The sequence below is a fragment of the Loxodonta africana genome, chromosome 11 (genome assembly GCF_030014295.1).
Source record: "Loxodonta africana isolate mLoxAfr1 chromosome 11, mLoxAfr1.hap2, whole genome shotgun sequence".
NCBI lineage: Eukaryota > Metazoa > Chordata > Mammalia > Proboscidea > Elephantidae > Loxodonta > Loxodonta africana.
Window position 1 is genome coordinate 96,079,242 of NC_087352.1, and position 15,885 is coordinate 96,095,126.

The following is a 15,885-nucleotide window of genomic DNA, read 5'->3' on the forward strand; positions in this document are numbered from 1 at the left end:
AGAAAAGCAGCAGCGTAAGAGGTTAGGGGCTGAAAGCACAATGGGTAAGTATGAATGAGATGATAGGTGACCAAGTGACCAGCATTTTGGGCAAGATTTGAGGATTATAGGGATATGAACAGCTTTGTTGAAATAAATTGACTTTAACACAATCAACTTCATAACACTCGTGTGCTGTCAGGTGAAGTCTGTAGATATTCTAGTCTTTTAAATTACCCTTATTGAGGTATAATTTATATACAGTAAAACACATTTTAACAATATAGTTTAATGAGTTTTGACAAATGTATAAACCCTTGTGTCTAGCACCCCAGTCAAAACAGAATCTTCCCATTACCCCAAAAAGTTGTCTCCTGCCCTGTCCCAGTCAATCGCCCCACCCCAGGTAGACACTGATCTGATTTCTGACACTAATTTTATGTAATTTTTATTGTTGTATGATATATATGCATATATACATACATATATAAAGTAAAACTTGTCATTCTAACCATTTTTAAGTGTACAGCTCAGTGGCATTAGTATATTCACAATGTTATGTGACCATCACCTATGTGCGGGTTTTGACTTGGGTTGTTGAGACAGTAGTTTCTACAGATTATGGGATCCAAACAATAATATATGGTTAATTTTGAATGGGAGAAAAGCATATCTTAAATATTAATAGAGTAAATGATATGTATTTAGACGTGATTAAAAAAAAAAAAAATACAGCCTGACAATTTTAAGCTAGTACACCTGAAAAAAGAGGTTACTTCTGACCTGTGTATAAACATGTGTCCACTGGATGTCACTGTGGCTCCATATTTAGCTACAAAAATATTTAGAGGAGCTTCGTATTTGTGGAGTCAGTGGTATACAGGTCTTCTCCCTGCTTTTTCTCTTTTGCAGTGATTTAAAAAAATTTTTCTGTTTATTTTTAGGTACAGTTATTTATCACCTATGCAAATAAAGCAAATACCTGTCCCTCAAATGGTTGCTCCAGACTGCCTTGTGATTACTTGGGTAACCAATAGACAGAAGCACCTGCGTTTTGTAAAGGAAGAACTTTATCCCGCGTGGTCTGTGGAGATGGTTGCTGAATGGCACTGGGTAAAAGTAAGTTCAGAAGTTAATTTACTTGTCAATACAGTGTAATATATAAGTCACATAAAGGTAGCATCTACTTTTAAAAGCTTGACATGTCACTGCTCTACTTCTTCAGCATGGTCTAATTAAAACTTTTACTTCGCTGCTAAACGGTTTTATTGTCTTACTCTCAAGGCTTTGACCTGTTTCTTTAGTGTCTTTTTGTAATAGGGTCCCACGCTGCAGGCCTTGGGAAATCACTAGGAGAGACATCAGGATGAAATTTTTTTAAAAAACTTTGGTGTCCATAGCTTTAAAAAAAAACAGACAAAAACTTTGGGGCATTTAGACATCATTGTCTTCGTTTCACAGGGCTGCTATAACAAGATAGCACAAAGCGGGTAGCTTTTATTGCCTCACAGTTCTGCAGGCTAGAAGTCCAAGTAAACTAATCAGCAGAATTGATTTCTTCTGAGGGCTCTAAGAAAGTAGCCGTTCCCTGCCTCTCCCCTAGCTTCTGTTTGCTCCTGGCAATCTTTGGCATTCTTTGGCTTGTAGATACATCTTCATATGGGGTCTTCCCCCTGAGTTTCTCTGTGTCTCTTCTTTGAATTTATAAGATAGTACTCAGAAGGGATTAGGACCTACCCTACTTGGCATGGAGCCCTGGTGGTGCAGTGGTTAAGAGCTTGGCTGCTAACCAAAAGGTTAGCAGTTTGGATCCACCAGCCACTCCCTGGAAACCCCACGGGGCAGTTCTACTCTGACCTATAGGATCTCTATGAGTAGGAATTGACTCTGTGGCAAGAAGTTAGGTTTTTTAGGTTTTCTGTTTGTCATGACCTCATAACTTAAATGATAATATCTTCAAAGAAGGACTCTATTTCTAAACAAGGTCACATTCACAGATACAGAGGTTAGGACTTCAACATATCTTCTTGGAGAATACATTTCTGTCCATAACAATCATTAAACATAAAAAGCCTTACACTTTATCTTCTTCTTGTTACACACACACAAACACACAATTTTGGTCACTTTTTGTGACTTTTTTTTTAATGTTCCAGGAGACAGAAGGGAGAATAGCAAGGTGACCTGGTGTGGGAAGATGCTAGAATGAAGACCCTTTTATAAAATCTTAATTTAGGTCTTCAGTGCCTTTTGTGCACTCACTTACCCATACTCTTATAGTGCCTATTTTTGAAGAAATGATTCCAGCTCTAGGGCAGGTTGAATGATCTTCATATCTCTGCTTGCTGTAAGAATACCAAAAAATACAGAAAAATGACATCAGTTCAGAGTTTATTGGGCATTCTTCTAAAGATACATTATCTACTTAGATGAATTCCGCAGAAGCCTTCCTCAATTTTGAAAAGATAAGCCAAATTATTGTCAATTAAATGCTTAATATTCACATAGCTAGTATATTCATTTTAGACACAGTACAGTTGTATTTCTGTGTGCTCTGTGTGTACTTTGTCGTCTGTTGGACTGTCTTGTAAAAGCTGTGTGCATTGTTTATTTGTACCTGTTCTATGGGACTTGACAAAGATTTTCAGTTGTGTCTTTGCTTTCACAGTGTGTCTGTGGTCTTACCTTTGGTTGATTTGGTATAGGACTATGACGCGACTCTAACACCCCCTCCTGCCCTGCCCGCTCAGACAGCCCTCTTACAGTCAGAGACTGGTGCCAAAACTAGGAAGAGGTCACTTTATGAAACCAAAACCAGTCAAATGTTAACACATAAAAACTGTGATTAATCTTCTGTATTAGTAACCAGTTCTCAGAGATGTTCTGTGAATGGGTTACTGGTAAGACCAGAGTTTAAAACGAAAGTACAGTAAATTATGTGAAGTATTTATTAGGTAATTACACATATTGTTATAACTGAAGAGGTGATCTGTATTGAATGGAAAGGATATCCAAAGAATAAGAATTTACAGTGTTTACATAGCACTGTGTGTACGAGATGTTGTGTCCCAGAGGAGATAGAAGGACCCACTGATTACTGATTAGGTCTTTCAGGTATCCTGATACAGGGTAGAGAGTTTCATACATAATAGATATGAATATTCTAACGATGGAAGTATTTATCCCCCATGGTATATTAATAAATTGGCATTCTTATTATAAATTATGCTTTGAGTTTGATTAGTTCGAGTGAGTTTTGAGAGTCTGATTGCTTCAGGGTGAAATGTTAAAATTAAATATCTGAATTTCATGTTAGGGGCTGGTCTCTAGACCAAGTATTGTGTAGTTCATCAATCATCCAGTTTCTTTCCTTATTAATTTTTAGCACTGATAGTATTTAATGACAATATTTTCTGTAACTAAAGAAAAATACCTTATGATCTACTTACCAAAAAACCCAAACTTACCAGCAATCAGTAAATGGTGTTTAAATGAATGAATAAGTAGATTCATAATGACATGGTTTTCAGGAATAAATTTTAATAAAAAGTAGAACTCGTTTAAGTGCAAGATGATAATAAAGTTATATTTAAAATATCATTTAACCCCTCAGAGCTGTTCTGTCTAGTATGATACCCACGAGCCACATGATACCCATGAGCCACAGTTGGCTCCTCAGCATTGAAATGTGGCTGGTCCATAGTGAGTTGTGCTGTAAATGAAAATTCTGTGTTGAATTTCAAAGACTTAGTATAAAAAAATGTAATATATCTCAATGATTTTTAATTGATTATGTATAGAAATAATATTCTAGATGTTAGATTTAATAAAATATATAATTAAAATTTATTTCACTACATTAAAAAAAACTTTTTTATAGTGCTGTTACTACACCATTTAAAATTACATATGTGGCTCACATTCATGACTTACGTTATATTTTTATTGGACAACACTAGCCTAGAGCTTCAGTCATTTTATTTTAGTAGAAACTATATAACCAAAAACCCAAACCACTGCCGTCGAGTCGATTCTGACTCATAGCGACCCTATAGAACAGAGTAGAACTGCACCATAGAGTTTCCAAGGAGCGCCTGGTGGATTTGAACTGCTGACCTCTTTGGTAGCAGCTGTAGCACTTAACCACTATGCCGCCGGGGTTTTCAGAAACTGTATAGTGATGGAAAAAATAACTCTTTTCTGTATACTTAGAGATTTTTTTTTTCTGTTTTTTTTGTGTCAGATCACCAAATCAGGAGAGTTTGTATTTCCATTAGATTCTCTGCACAAAAAGCCTTATGAAGGTCTTCTACTGGGGAGAGTTCGAGAAAAAACTGCTTTACCATTAAGGTAGGAAAGGTTATTTTTCAAAGTTGCATAAAAATATTAAATTTTAGGGTTTTTAAAAATTATTACTGCAGTGACTGTTGATTTTCCTTAAATTTTACATTTTTGAAAATTTCCCAGAGCAAAAAAGGGTAAACGATATGACACGTGCAATTTTATGGTATCTTTTGTTTCATGTAGCGTGTGATTGTCATTATTTATTGTAGAATAGGAAATAACTCAATAGTTAAGTTGTTGATTTCCTTCATTGTTTCCATTCTTTATTTTAAATTCAGATACTATTTGAAAGGGGGAAAAAAATCAAAGCAAATGTGGCTTGTATGTAAAAAAATTCTTGAAAATATAATTTACTTTCTTGTTTTGTTTTAATTAGGAATGCCGATGAAACAGCGCTCCCCATTCCAGACCATAAATTAATTGTCAGTGTGCCCTGTACTCTTCACTCACATAAACCCCCTCTTGCTGGTATGTTTCTTCTGTAAAGTAGAATTATTATTATTGTATGACCTTTGTCAAAATGAAAAAAAGATTGAACGTAGTATTTGGATGGTCTAGAGATAAGGAGCCCCAGTGGCGCAGTGGTTAAGCAGTTAGCTGCTAACCAAAAAGTCGGTGGTCGAATCCACCAGCCGCCCTGTCTTGTTATCTTGAGCTGCTATAACAGAAATACTGTTAAGTGGGTGGCTTTAACGAAGAGAAGTTTATTCACTCACAATTTAGTAGGCTAGAAGTCTGAATTCAGGGTGTCAGCTCAGGGGAAGGCTTTCTCGCTCTGTCGGCTCTGGAGGAAGGTCTTTGTTATCAATCTTCCCCTGGTCAAGGAGCTTCTGTGCACAGGAACCCCGGTTGAAAGGACGTGCTCTGTTCCTGGCACTGCTTTCTTGGTGATATGAGGTCCCCCTGTCTCTCTGCTCTCTTCTCTCTTTTATATCTCGAAAGAGATTTACTTTAGATAGAACCTAATCTTGTAGATTGAGTCCTGCCTCGTTAATGTAACTACCACTAATCCTACCTCATTAACATCATAGAGGTAGGATTTACAACACATAGGAAAATCAAATCAGATGACAAAATGGCAGACATTCACACAGTACTGGAAATCATGGACCTACCAAGTTGACATACATTTTTGGGGGACACAATTCAATCCATAACAGCTCCATGGGAGAAAGATGTGGCAGCCTGCTTCTGAAAGATTTACAGCCCAATAAGGGCAGTTCTGCTTTGTCCTATAGGGTCACTATGAGTTGGAATTGACTTTATGGCAACAGGTTTAGATTTTTAGAGATTACTTGGAAATTAAATCAGATATGTGTTTTTTTAATTAATATTCTAAAATTTCATAGCAGAACTTATGAAATGGAGGATAGATTAGTTTTTATTACCTTAGCCTTTTCTGTTATACAATATTTCAGGTTCTCCTTACCGTCTGTTGCCTCCTTGACAGAATGAAGCCTGATGTTAGGACATCTGAGGACTGTAGTTAAGCTAGAGATTTTGTTTTTCTCCCATAGCTTTATCTTTTGCTTTATCCAAAACCAGGAGCTCAGAATAGCAGTCAGAAAGATGGCTCGAATTCCGTTGATAATTTGGTAGAGGCATTTTTATGTTTTTAAAAGGTAGTGTTGCTTTCTTAAGACACTGGAAAGGTAATTGCTACAGCTTACAATTCTTGCTAGTCTTAATGCTTTAGTATAAAGCATTCAGTGACCCCAAAAAGCAGGGTGTAGGTTCTAAGCACAAAAAATTGGATGACACACAGTATCAAAAGAAGATGTAAGGAATACACAGAGTCACTGTACCAAAAACAATTGGTCGATGTTCAACCATTTCTGAGGGTAGCATATGATCAAGAACTGATGGTGTTGAAGGAAGAAGTCCAAGCTGCACTGAAGGCATCGGTGAAAAACAAGGCTCCAGGAATTGATGAAATACCAATTGAGATGTTTCATCAAATGGATGCAATGCTGGAAGTGTTCAGTCATCTATGCCAAGAAATTTAGAAGACAACTACGTGGCCAGTCAACTGGAAGAGATCCATATTTGTGCCATTCCAAAGAAAGGCAATCAAACAGAATGTGGAAATTATTGAACCATATAATACAACATGCTTGCAAAATTCTGCTGAACACAGTTCAAAAATGACTGCAGCCGGATTCAGAAGAGGACATGGAATGAGAGATATCATAGCTAATGTCAGATGGATCTTGGTTGAAAGCAGAGAATACCTGAAAGATGTTTACCTGTGTTTTATTGACTATGCAAAGGCAGTTGACTGTGTGGATCGTAGCAAATTATGGATAACATTGCGAAAAATGGGAATTCCAGAACACTTTGCACTCACTTGGAATCTGTATGTGAATCAAGAGGTAGTTTATTGAAAAGAACAAGGAGTACCACCTGGTTTAAAATTGAAATTGGTGTGTGGCAGGGTTGTGTTCTTTTACCTTACTTATTCAGTCTGTTTACCTAACAAATAATCTGAGAAGCTAGGTTATGTGGAGAGGAACGCGGTGTCAGAATTGGAGGAAGACTCATTAACAGCTTGAGATTTGGAGATGACACAACCTTGTTTGCCAAACTAAAGACTACTTGAAGCACTGGTAAGGGTAAAAGACCACAGCCTTTAGTATGTATTACACCTGAGTATATAAAAAACAAAAAATCTTTACAAAAAAAAAAAATAATAATATGTGATAAACAACATCATGATAAGTGGTGAAGATATTGAAGTTGTCAAGGATTTCATTCTTGAATCAACAATCAATGCCCAAGGAAGCAGCAGTCAAAAAGTTGAACAACGTATTGCATTGGACAAATCTGCAAAAGACCTCTTTAAAGTGTTAAAAAGTAAAGATGTCTCTTTGGTGACTGAGGTATGCTGGGCCCAAGCCATGGTGTTTTCAGTTGCCTCGTATGCATGCTAAAGCTGCACAATGAACAAGGAAGACCAAAGAAGAATTGATGAATTCAAATTGTGGTATTGGCAAAAGGATATTGGATGTACCATGGACTGGCAGAAGAATGATCAAATCTGTCTTGGAGGAGGTGCAGCCAGAATGCTCCTTAGAAGCAAGAATAGCAAGACTTCGTCTTGCTCACTTTGGAAATGTCGTTAGAAGAGACCCATTGCTGGAGAAAGACATCATGCTTGATGAAAAAAGGGTCAGCGAAAAAGAGGGAGACCTTTAATGAGATGGTTGTAACAATGGGCTCAAACATAGCAATGACTGTGAGAATGGTACAGGACTGGGCAGCATTTTATTCTGTTTTACATAATGTTGCTGTGAATCAGAGCTGACTCCACTGCACCTAAGAACAACAGCAACAGTGGAAAATTTTGGCTTTGGAGATTGACTAATGTGAATTTGAATCCTCATTCTGCTGCTTAGTAGCTGTGTAATCTTGGACTACTTTCTAATCACTTTCCACCTCAAATTCCTCATTTAAAGAGGGAATGGTGGTATTTAATCTTTCAGAGTTGTAAGGATTGGTGATAATGTATTAAAACCCTGTATCGTATATGGAAGCTCAATAAATGCTAAATTTTTCAAGTGAGAGTCTTAAAAAATAGGAGTGGAAGTCCTTGAGGGACTTTGATATTCAAAGTTTACTTTTCAAAAAATTTCTTCAGGAGTACGTGTTTTATAAATTTGGTGATTCCTGCTTTAAAAAAAAATCCGCCAAGCTGCCAATCAGGAAAATTATAGGAAGCCTATGTTATTTTGCAGAATATGGGATAGTACATGAGCTAGGAAACAGAGGAAAGTGAGCTCAATTTACCAGACACAAATTTCCAAGGTAATTTTTATTGGTAGCACTCAGGATTTGTTATCTTCAATTGCTTACCCAGAAAAGGCTATATAGTATTACTTCATTTGAGAAATAGTCAATCATCTACTGATGATCTGTTCTTTGATTTAGATTCTCGGTGATTAACACTCTGGACTGTCATAGACTCTTTAATGCACAAATATGTGACTTAAATGAAAAGTTAAATTGTACTGTTCTTTGAAGGAAAAAACATTTGGTACCAGTTAAACTCCATGAAAAACCAAAAACCAAACTCATTGCCGTTGAGTTGCTTCTGACTCAGCGACCATATAGGACAGAATAGAACTGCTCCATAGGGTTTCAAGGTGGATTTGAACTGCCAACCTTTTGGTTAGCAGCTGAACTCTTAACCACTGTGCCACCAAGGTTTCCATACTTCATGACAGAAGTCTGATTTTTAAATTCTCTTATTTGAATTTTATCATTTGGCGGAAACCAAAGCTTAATTTAGTGTTTTTTTACTTTTAAAAATCCAAAAGCTAAAACTCAAAGCGTTAACATTCACATAATAGTTAAACCATTTTTCAGTTCCTTTAAAATAGAATAAAATGATATTTAAAGATTAACCTTAAGGGGCAAGATTTTAAAATACTGAATAAAATTTTGTTTTACCCTAAGGTATTCAATCTGTCTGTGAAATGCAGTACTGCCATACTTCCAGTAGAGAGCAGCACAAACACGTTTTTGGAACTGAGAACATTTTTAAAAACAAAAATTAGATTTGAGGGGAAAATCTGGATGACTCAATATATGTAACCCTTTGTATATGTATGTATGTAACCAAAGTTAAGTAGTGATAGACAAAAAATATTTGTAGTAGTATTTTATCTTTAAGTTCATGTTACTACATATCAAGTGCATTGCATGTATTCTGAGTATAATGATTTAGTCTCTGGATTAGGTTTAAAACCAAAAAACCCACTGCTGTTGACTTGATTCTGACCCACAGCAACTCTGTAGGACAGAGTAGAACCATCCCATAGTGTTTCCAAGGCCATAAATCTTTATGGAAGCAGACTGCCACATCCTTCTCCCACCAAATGGCTGGTGGGTTCCAACTGCCGACCTTTCAGTTAGCAGCCAAGCACTTAACTGTTGGGCCACCAGGGGGCCTTAGGTTGGGTATAAACCAACCAATTACCACTGAATTGATTCCGACTAGCCATCAGAGTTGGGATTTGGTTGGTAGCCATCAGAAAGCAACTTTCAGATTTCTGCAGTATATTTTACTCTGAAGTGATAACTCTAGGGTTTTGGGATAATACATGTTCTGTATATAATGCTTGTAGCTTTTACATGTAAATGTTGTTAAACTGCTTTATGCAAATTCTTAAAATGAGATTTTTGCCTCCAGTTTTTGTCCTAAAAACACCAAGTATTTTTTTAAGGTTTAATTTGTTCTTTTTGCTGCAATATATTAAAAAAAAGAAAACTGCATTGGTAGACTATTCCATTTCAAAATGGTGTATTAACTCCATTTTTTAAGTTTAGAAGCTTCTATAGATTGAAAGGTAAGCCATGAACAGCTATGGCTTGTAAGATAACAAGTGTATTTTCTAAAGTTTGAAAGCTTAAGGTAGGGAGACTGTGAAATAAAAGTATTTGAACTAGAATTTTGGTTTCATATTTTACTTTAGAGGACTTTCACTCCTTTTTAGTAATAACAGTCCTATCTCCCCTACTCCTGCCCCGTAGTCCCAGAGCCAGCGGGGATGACTGGCTAGACCTATATCGCCTCCTCCCCATTGGTTAAAAGTATGTTTTTTACTAATACCAGATGTTATGTAATTAAGTATTTATACATCACACTCATATTTAATTTTATACCTTAGCATTTATTTTAAATTGATATTTAAAATTAGTAAGACTAATACATTTCCATTAAATTACCTTAATTTCTTTTACTTTGTTTTGAAATTAAAACATAGGTGGTTTACATCATGAAAGGCACTACTCCTTGTTTTCCTATTTTTCCTAAGTAGAAAGAAAAAGACCAAAACGTGTAAAGATGTGTTATTACAGTAAGAAAGTGGGATGGTAGTAAATGGCTATAGGGTATTTATTTTTTACTGTGCTTTAAATGGAAGTTTACAGAGCAAATTAGTTTCTCATTAAACAATTAACACACATATTGTTTTGGAACATTGGTTGCCAACCCTATGACATGTCAGCACAACCTTGGGTTCCCCATGTCCAGCTTTTCTGTTTCCTCCTGCCTTCTTTATAGACTGGTGCTCCCGTTTAGTGTCATATACGTGGTTGAACTATGTGTGGTGGTGTTTGTCTTATAGGCTGGTATAGGTTATTTTTCAACTCCAAGTACTTGGAGGTCCTTTTCTACTAGACTGTGAACTCTTATAAATGAACATTCTGCTTTCTTTGTTAAGTCTCCATAGCACTGAGTGTAGTGTGTGCTCAGAATGCTAAACACTTCTCACTGGTTGACTTCAGTTTAAGTTCCAAAATAGATTCCTAACGTCTTTTACTGAACAAACAAGCAAAAATAAACAAACAAATCCTTTCTTTAGTGTAACTTTAGACCACATTAAAAGTGAATCGAGGCTGGTAAGGCATTGAATACGTGGGAAAGAAAATGGAAAAGTGATGTGAGTTATTGTCCTCTAAGACTGGGGAAATCTTTCTCTTTCAAGTTTAAAACCAACCCACTGCTGTCAAGTTGATTTTCACTAATAGTGACCCTGTAGGACAGAGTAGAACTGCTCCATAGGGTTTCCAAGGCTGTAAATCTTTATGGAAGCAGACTGCCACATCTTTCTCCTGTGGAGCCGCTGGTGGGTTCGAACTGCTGACTTTTCTGTTAGCAGCAGAATGCTTTAACCGCTGCGCCACCAGGTCTCCTCTTTCAAGTTCAGTGGCATTTAATTGCATACTTATCAAAGGACTAGAAGTTTTCATGCCAGCATCTCCTAGAATCTATCAAAACCCAAATTTGTTGTAATCGATATCAATAAATTGTACACCTGTAAAAAGTTGAATTGGCAAGAGTTGTATGATAGATATATTTACAACAACTAAAAAAAAAAAAAGCTGCTGAGACTGCTTGTGTACAACCAAAAACCTTATGGGATTTGGTTTCTTGGCTGGGAGGTTTAGGGTCATGGAGTCACAGGACATCCCAGTTGATTGGCCCAATAACTGTTTAGTGCTTCCGTTCTACCTCCTAGTTCCTTGTGTAGTGCCTGAGGTCTTAAAAGCTTCTAAGCGGCCATCCAAGGCATGACAATTGGTCTCTATTCGCTGGAGCAATAGAGGAAGGACAGTCAGGAATAGGAGGAGGGTATGGAATATGTGGCTAACTGCCTCCATGAACAACTGCCGCCTTTACCATGGAACCAGAAGAACTGGATGGTGCCCTGCTACCGTTACTGAACATTTTGATCAAAGAGTCTATATAAGAAACCTGATCAAAAGGGGAAAAATGCAGAAGAGAATTTCAAATTCCCTTGAACCTCAGACTTTCTGGAGCAATGGGGGCTGAATGAAGCCCTGAAACTCTTGCTCTGAGGTAATCTTTAAACCTTAAACGAAAAATACTCCTGAAATCTTTTTAAAACCAACAAATAGTTTAACTTAACTACTAAAAGATGTCTGCCTTGAGCATCGTGCTATTTTAAGAACTATATGGGATGAAATTGACAACAGCAGCTTGAAAGAGTAGATAGGAACCTTAGGAGGCAGTGAGTTAATATTAAAAATGTTGTCGTTAGGTGCCATCACATCAATTTTGACTTATAACAGTCCTGGGTACTTCCAGAACGAAACACTGCCTGGACCTGCGCCATCTTCATTATCTTAGTAATGCTTGAGCCCATTGTTGCAGCCTCTGTGTCAGTCCATCTAGTTGAGAGTCTTCCTGCCTTTCGCTGACCCTTTGCTTTACCAAGTGTCTTAGTCATCTAGTGCTGCTATAACAAATACCACAAGTGGATGGCTTTAACAAAGAGAAGTTTATTTTCTCACAGTAAAGTAGGCTAAAAGTCCATATTCGGAGTGTCAGCTCCAGGTGAAGGCTTTCTCTCTCTCTCAGCTCTGGAGGAAAGTCCTTATCCTCAATCTTCCCCTGGTCAAGGAACTTCTCAGGCGCAGGGACCTCGGGTCCAAAGGACGTGCTCTGCTCCTGGTCCTGCTTTCTTGGGGTATGAGGTCCGTCCTGTCTCTCTGCTTGAGTCTCTCTTTTATATCTCAAGAGATTGCCTCAAGACACAATCCAATCTTGTAGAGTCCTGGCTCACTAACTCAACTGCCGCCCATCCTCCCCATAAAGGCAGGATTTATGACATGTAGGAAAATTACACATGACAACATATAGGAAAATCATGGCGCAGTCCAATGGTTACACACATTTTTTGGGGGACATAATTCAATCCATGACACCAACCATGACGTCCTTCTCCAGGGATTGGTCCCTCTTGATAACATGTCCAGAGTATGTGAGATGAAGTCTCGCCATCCTTGCCTCTAAGGAGCATTCTGGCTGTACTCAATGGGGGAGGGACAGCTCAGAAAAGGAGGGTGCGAATGGTTGTACAACTCAAAGAATGTGATCAGTGTCACTGAATTGTACCTGGAAAGAGACAATTGAATTGGTGTATGTTTTACTGTGTATATTCCCAATAACAATAACAATAAAAGCAAAACAAAATGGTCCCCAAATTTAAGTTCAGTTAAATTATAGACAACAAATGCCTTTAATTCTTTTTTGATTTTTGATAAGCAGAACTTATACTTTCAAATAAATAATTATTTTGATTTGAGAGCTACTGAAGAGTATTACGAAACCTAAAATGTTTGATATGTTGTCTTTTAAACCTCACCTATGTATTCTTAAGGAATCCTTAGAGGAGATTTGATAGATATCTCCCAAGCTCAATCTTGTATAACAATTAAAAACCATATTTTACTGTGACTCTTTTTCCCTGAATATTATTTTTATACAAAAAAAATTTTTTTTATTATTATTTTCATACCCAGTTTTTCTCATGTGTTTGATATAGTTCACCACCAATGTGATCAAGGTTAAATCGATTTAAATATTTGTCATCCAGATGAACATGTGCTTAAAATATTTTTTTCCATGGTATTCTTCTCTTTCTTTTATTGTAGATGACAACTATTTAGCCAGCATATATGATGTCCTTTTTCCCAAACAAAAGATAATCTTCAATAGCTAATACTACTTTGAATAAGCAATACTTAAGCATGGAAATAATATGGTGAAATTTTAGGTAAAGAAGGATCTCTGTTTGGAACATGAAGAAATGTTCTGGGGACTGCTAAGTTATAGCTAAGGAAGCCATGTTTATTTGTGAGTTATTTGTTCTGAATATTCATATCTGAATCCAACCTTCATTTACTGCTGTTTTATTAAAGAATATGTTTGCAGAGACTTATATTTTATCTTTGTTTTTTAAGTGGGTTGTCTCTGTATTTCTGTAGGCTTTTCATGTATGGATTACATTTATTAAATAAATTAGTCCTCAGGAGATGATAAGTCAGCGGTATTGGAAAATGGAAAAGTCACTCGTATGGGTGTTAAAATCCTCATTTCTCACGTACAAATGGAAACCGATACATCGAGACCGCTGAGAGTTAAGATGGCGTTGTTCCCAATCCCAAGGGTGCTGTTTCAAATCACTTTCTAACTATAAATAGTAAAGCCTGTCAATGAAATCCTTGAAATTAATTTGCTGTCTTTTTTTTTTAAGGAAACATTTCGTTTTTTCTACTTGTAACTGCTAAAAGGAAATTGATTCATTTCTTCTTAATAATCTTTGTGTTTTTGTCTTTTTTGAACAGAGATTCTAAAAGATTACATCAAACCAGATGGGGAATATTTGGAATTGTTTGCTCGAAATTTACAGCCAGGTTGGACTAGTTGGGGCAATGAAGTCCTCAAATTTCAGCATGTGGATTATTTTACTGCTCTGCAGTCTGGAAGCTGACTCTGATCTTGATCAAAATAGTGGTTTTCTTCAGTTTTCCTCCCTTCTTCTCCCTTCACTCTCACTCATTACCTTTTACTACTAATCACTATGCTTAGAAATGTAAATAGGACTTGGTATTTCAGCAAAATGACCAGAGTTACCTAGCCTTCGTGTGATTTTGAGATGACGTTTACTTCAGTTGTCCTGGTATTCCACTTCATTCTAGTCTCTCTACAAATAAAGTGGTAAACAGTTAAAAACGTGGCAGGGCTATATGCTATTCAAAACATTCAGAAAGTATATACACTGAACCAAAGCTCATAATCCTGCCTCTGGATCTATTTTGTTTGGCCCATATAGTATTATAAAAAATTTTTTTTTGAACTGTTACCATGAAAAATCAGGACATTTCACGTAAAAACCCAGATTTCTGTTTCCCTTTAAACATCAGAACTGCTGGCTACTGAGGCCTGTGCTCTCTCATGTCCTCAGTCTGCTGGGCCTAGTGGTGGTCGCGTACTTCAGGAGGGCTTGCACTCTCCAGCTTACTGCAGTGCCACCAACCCTGTCCCACTCATTTGTATTACCTACTTGGCCTGGGTACGACCTGAATTTTTAACCTCTGGTATACTGTTGCTTTCCTAAAACCTGCCAAATATTGCATCATTATATTGAGTTTATGCAACATTTTGGAGGCTTCAAAATGTTGCAGCTTTTCACTTTTCAAATACTTCTTAGTTTTGCTTGTTTTTCTAGAAGAAAATTAAAAAAAATTTCTTATAAAAATATCAGAAAATAAACATTGTTATGATTGTGAAAACAGTATTTGTGTCATTTACAGATTTTCTACAAATAAATACTTGAGTAAAATGTTTTGACTGAAATGCTTTTTTGAAAAGCTGACTTATTAGGTATTACCTTTTTAAAAATTGAGGCATAGTTTTCATCTAATCCCACAGCTTTCAGTGTAGAGTTGAGTGAGTTTCGAAAATGAATTCAGTTTTCTTTATCTACCACCATAGTCACCATATAGAACGTTTCCATCACTCCCCCAGATTCCCATGGCATGGATTAAATTGTGTGTCCCCAAAATATATGTCAACTTGGTTAGGCCATGATTCTCAGTATTGTGTGGTTGTTCTCCATTTTGTGATTGTAATTTTGTGTTAAAGATTAGGGTGGAATTGTAACACCACACTTACCTAGGTCATAGCCAACGTAAAGGGATCCAATGTAAACAGAGTTTCCCGAGGGTGTGGTCTGCACCACCTTTTATCTTACAAGAAATGAAAGGAAAACAGGCAGAGAGTTGGATACCACCAAGAAAGCAGCACCGAGAGCAGAGCGTTTCCTTTGGACCTGTGGTCCCTGCGCCTGAGAAGCATTTTGACCTTCTGATAACAAGGCATCTTCCTCCAGAGGCGACAGAGAGAGAAAGCTGTGCCCTGGAGCTGACACCCTGAATTTGGATTTGTAAGCTGCTGAACTGTGAGAAAATAAACTTCTGTTTGTTGAAGCCATCCACTTGTGGTATTTCTGTTATAGCAGCACTAGATGACTAAGGCATCCCACGTGTCCCTTTGCAGTCAGTCTCCTCCTGCCAGTCCTGGCCCCTGGCTACCAAGAAATGACCTGCTGTCCATCACCAACTCTGATGTTTTAGAATTTTATATAAATGGAGTCATGCAGTATGTAATCTATTGTTTGGCTTCTTTCACTGAGCACTTTGAAAAAAGTATTTTTATGAGGTACAGATTTTCTCCAAATATTTATCTACCCA

At 37.0% G+C, this 15,885-nt stretch overlaps 1 protein-coding gene across 3 annotated transcripts in view; it reads left to right on the forward strand.

Annotated features, from left to right (window-relative positions):
* METTL4 (methyltransferase 4, N6-adenosine) overlaps positions 1-15,630 on the forward strand; it is a 34,933-nt gene extending 19,303 nt beyond the window's left edge. For 2 of the 3 annotated variants that reach the window (XM_003406376.4, XM_023543971.2), the window contains exons 6-9: positions 924-1,098; positions 4,223-4,329; positions 4,700-4,791; positions 13,978-15,630. In XM_003406376.4, coding sequence (XP_003406424.2) covers positions 924-1,098; positions 4,223-4,329; positions 4,700-4,791; positions 13,978-14,123 — 520 coding nt within the window. In that variant the 3' untranslated portion in view covers positions 14,124-15,630. Of the gene's footprint in view, positions 1-923; positions 1,099-4,222; positions 4,330-4,699; positions 4,792-13,284; positions 13,911-13,977 lie in introns of those variants that run through there. The other variant, XM_023543970.2, reaches the window with a different exon arrangement.
* The last annotated feature ends 255 nt before the right edge of the window (positions 15,631-15,885 follow it).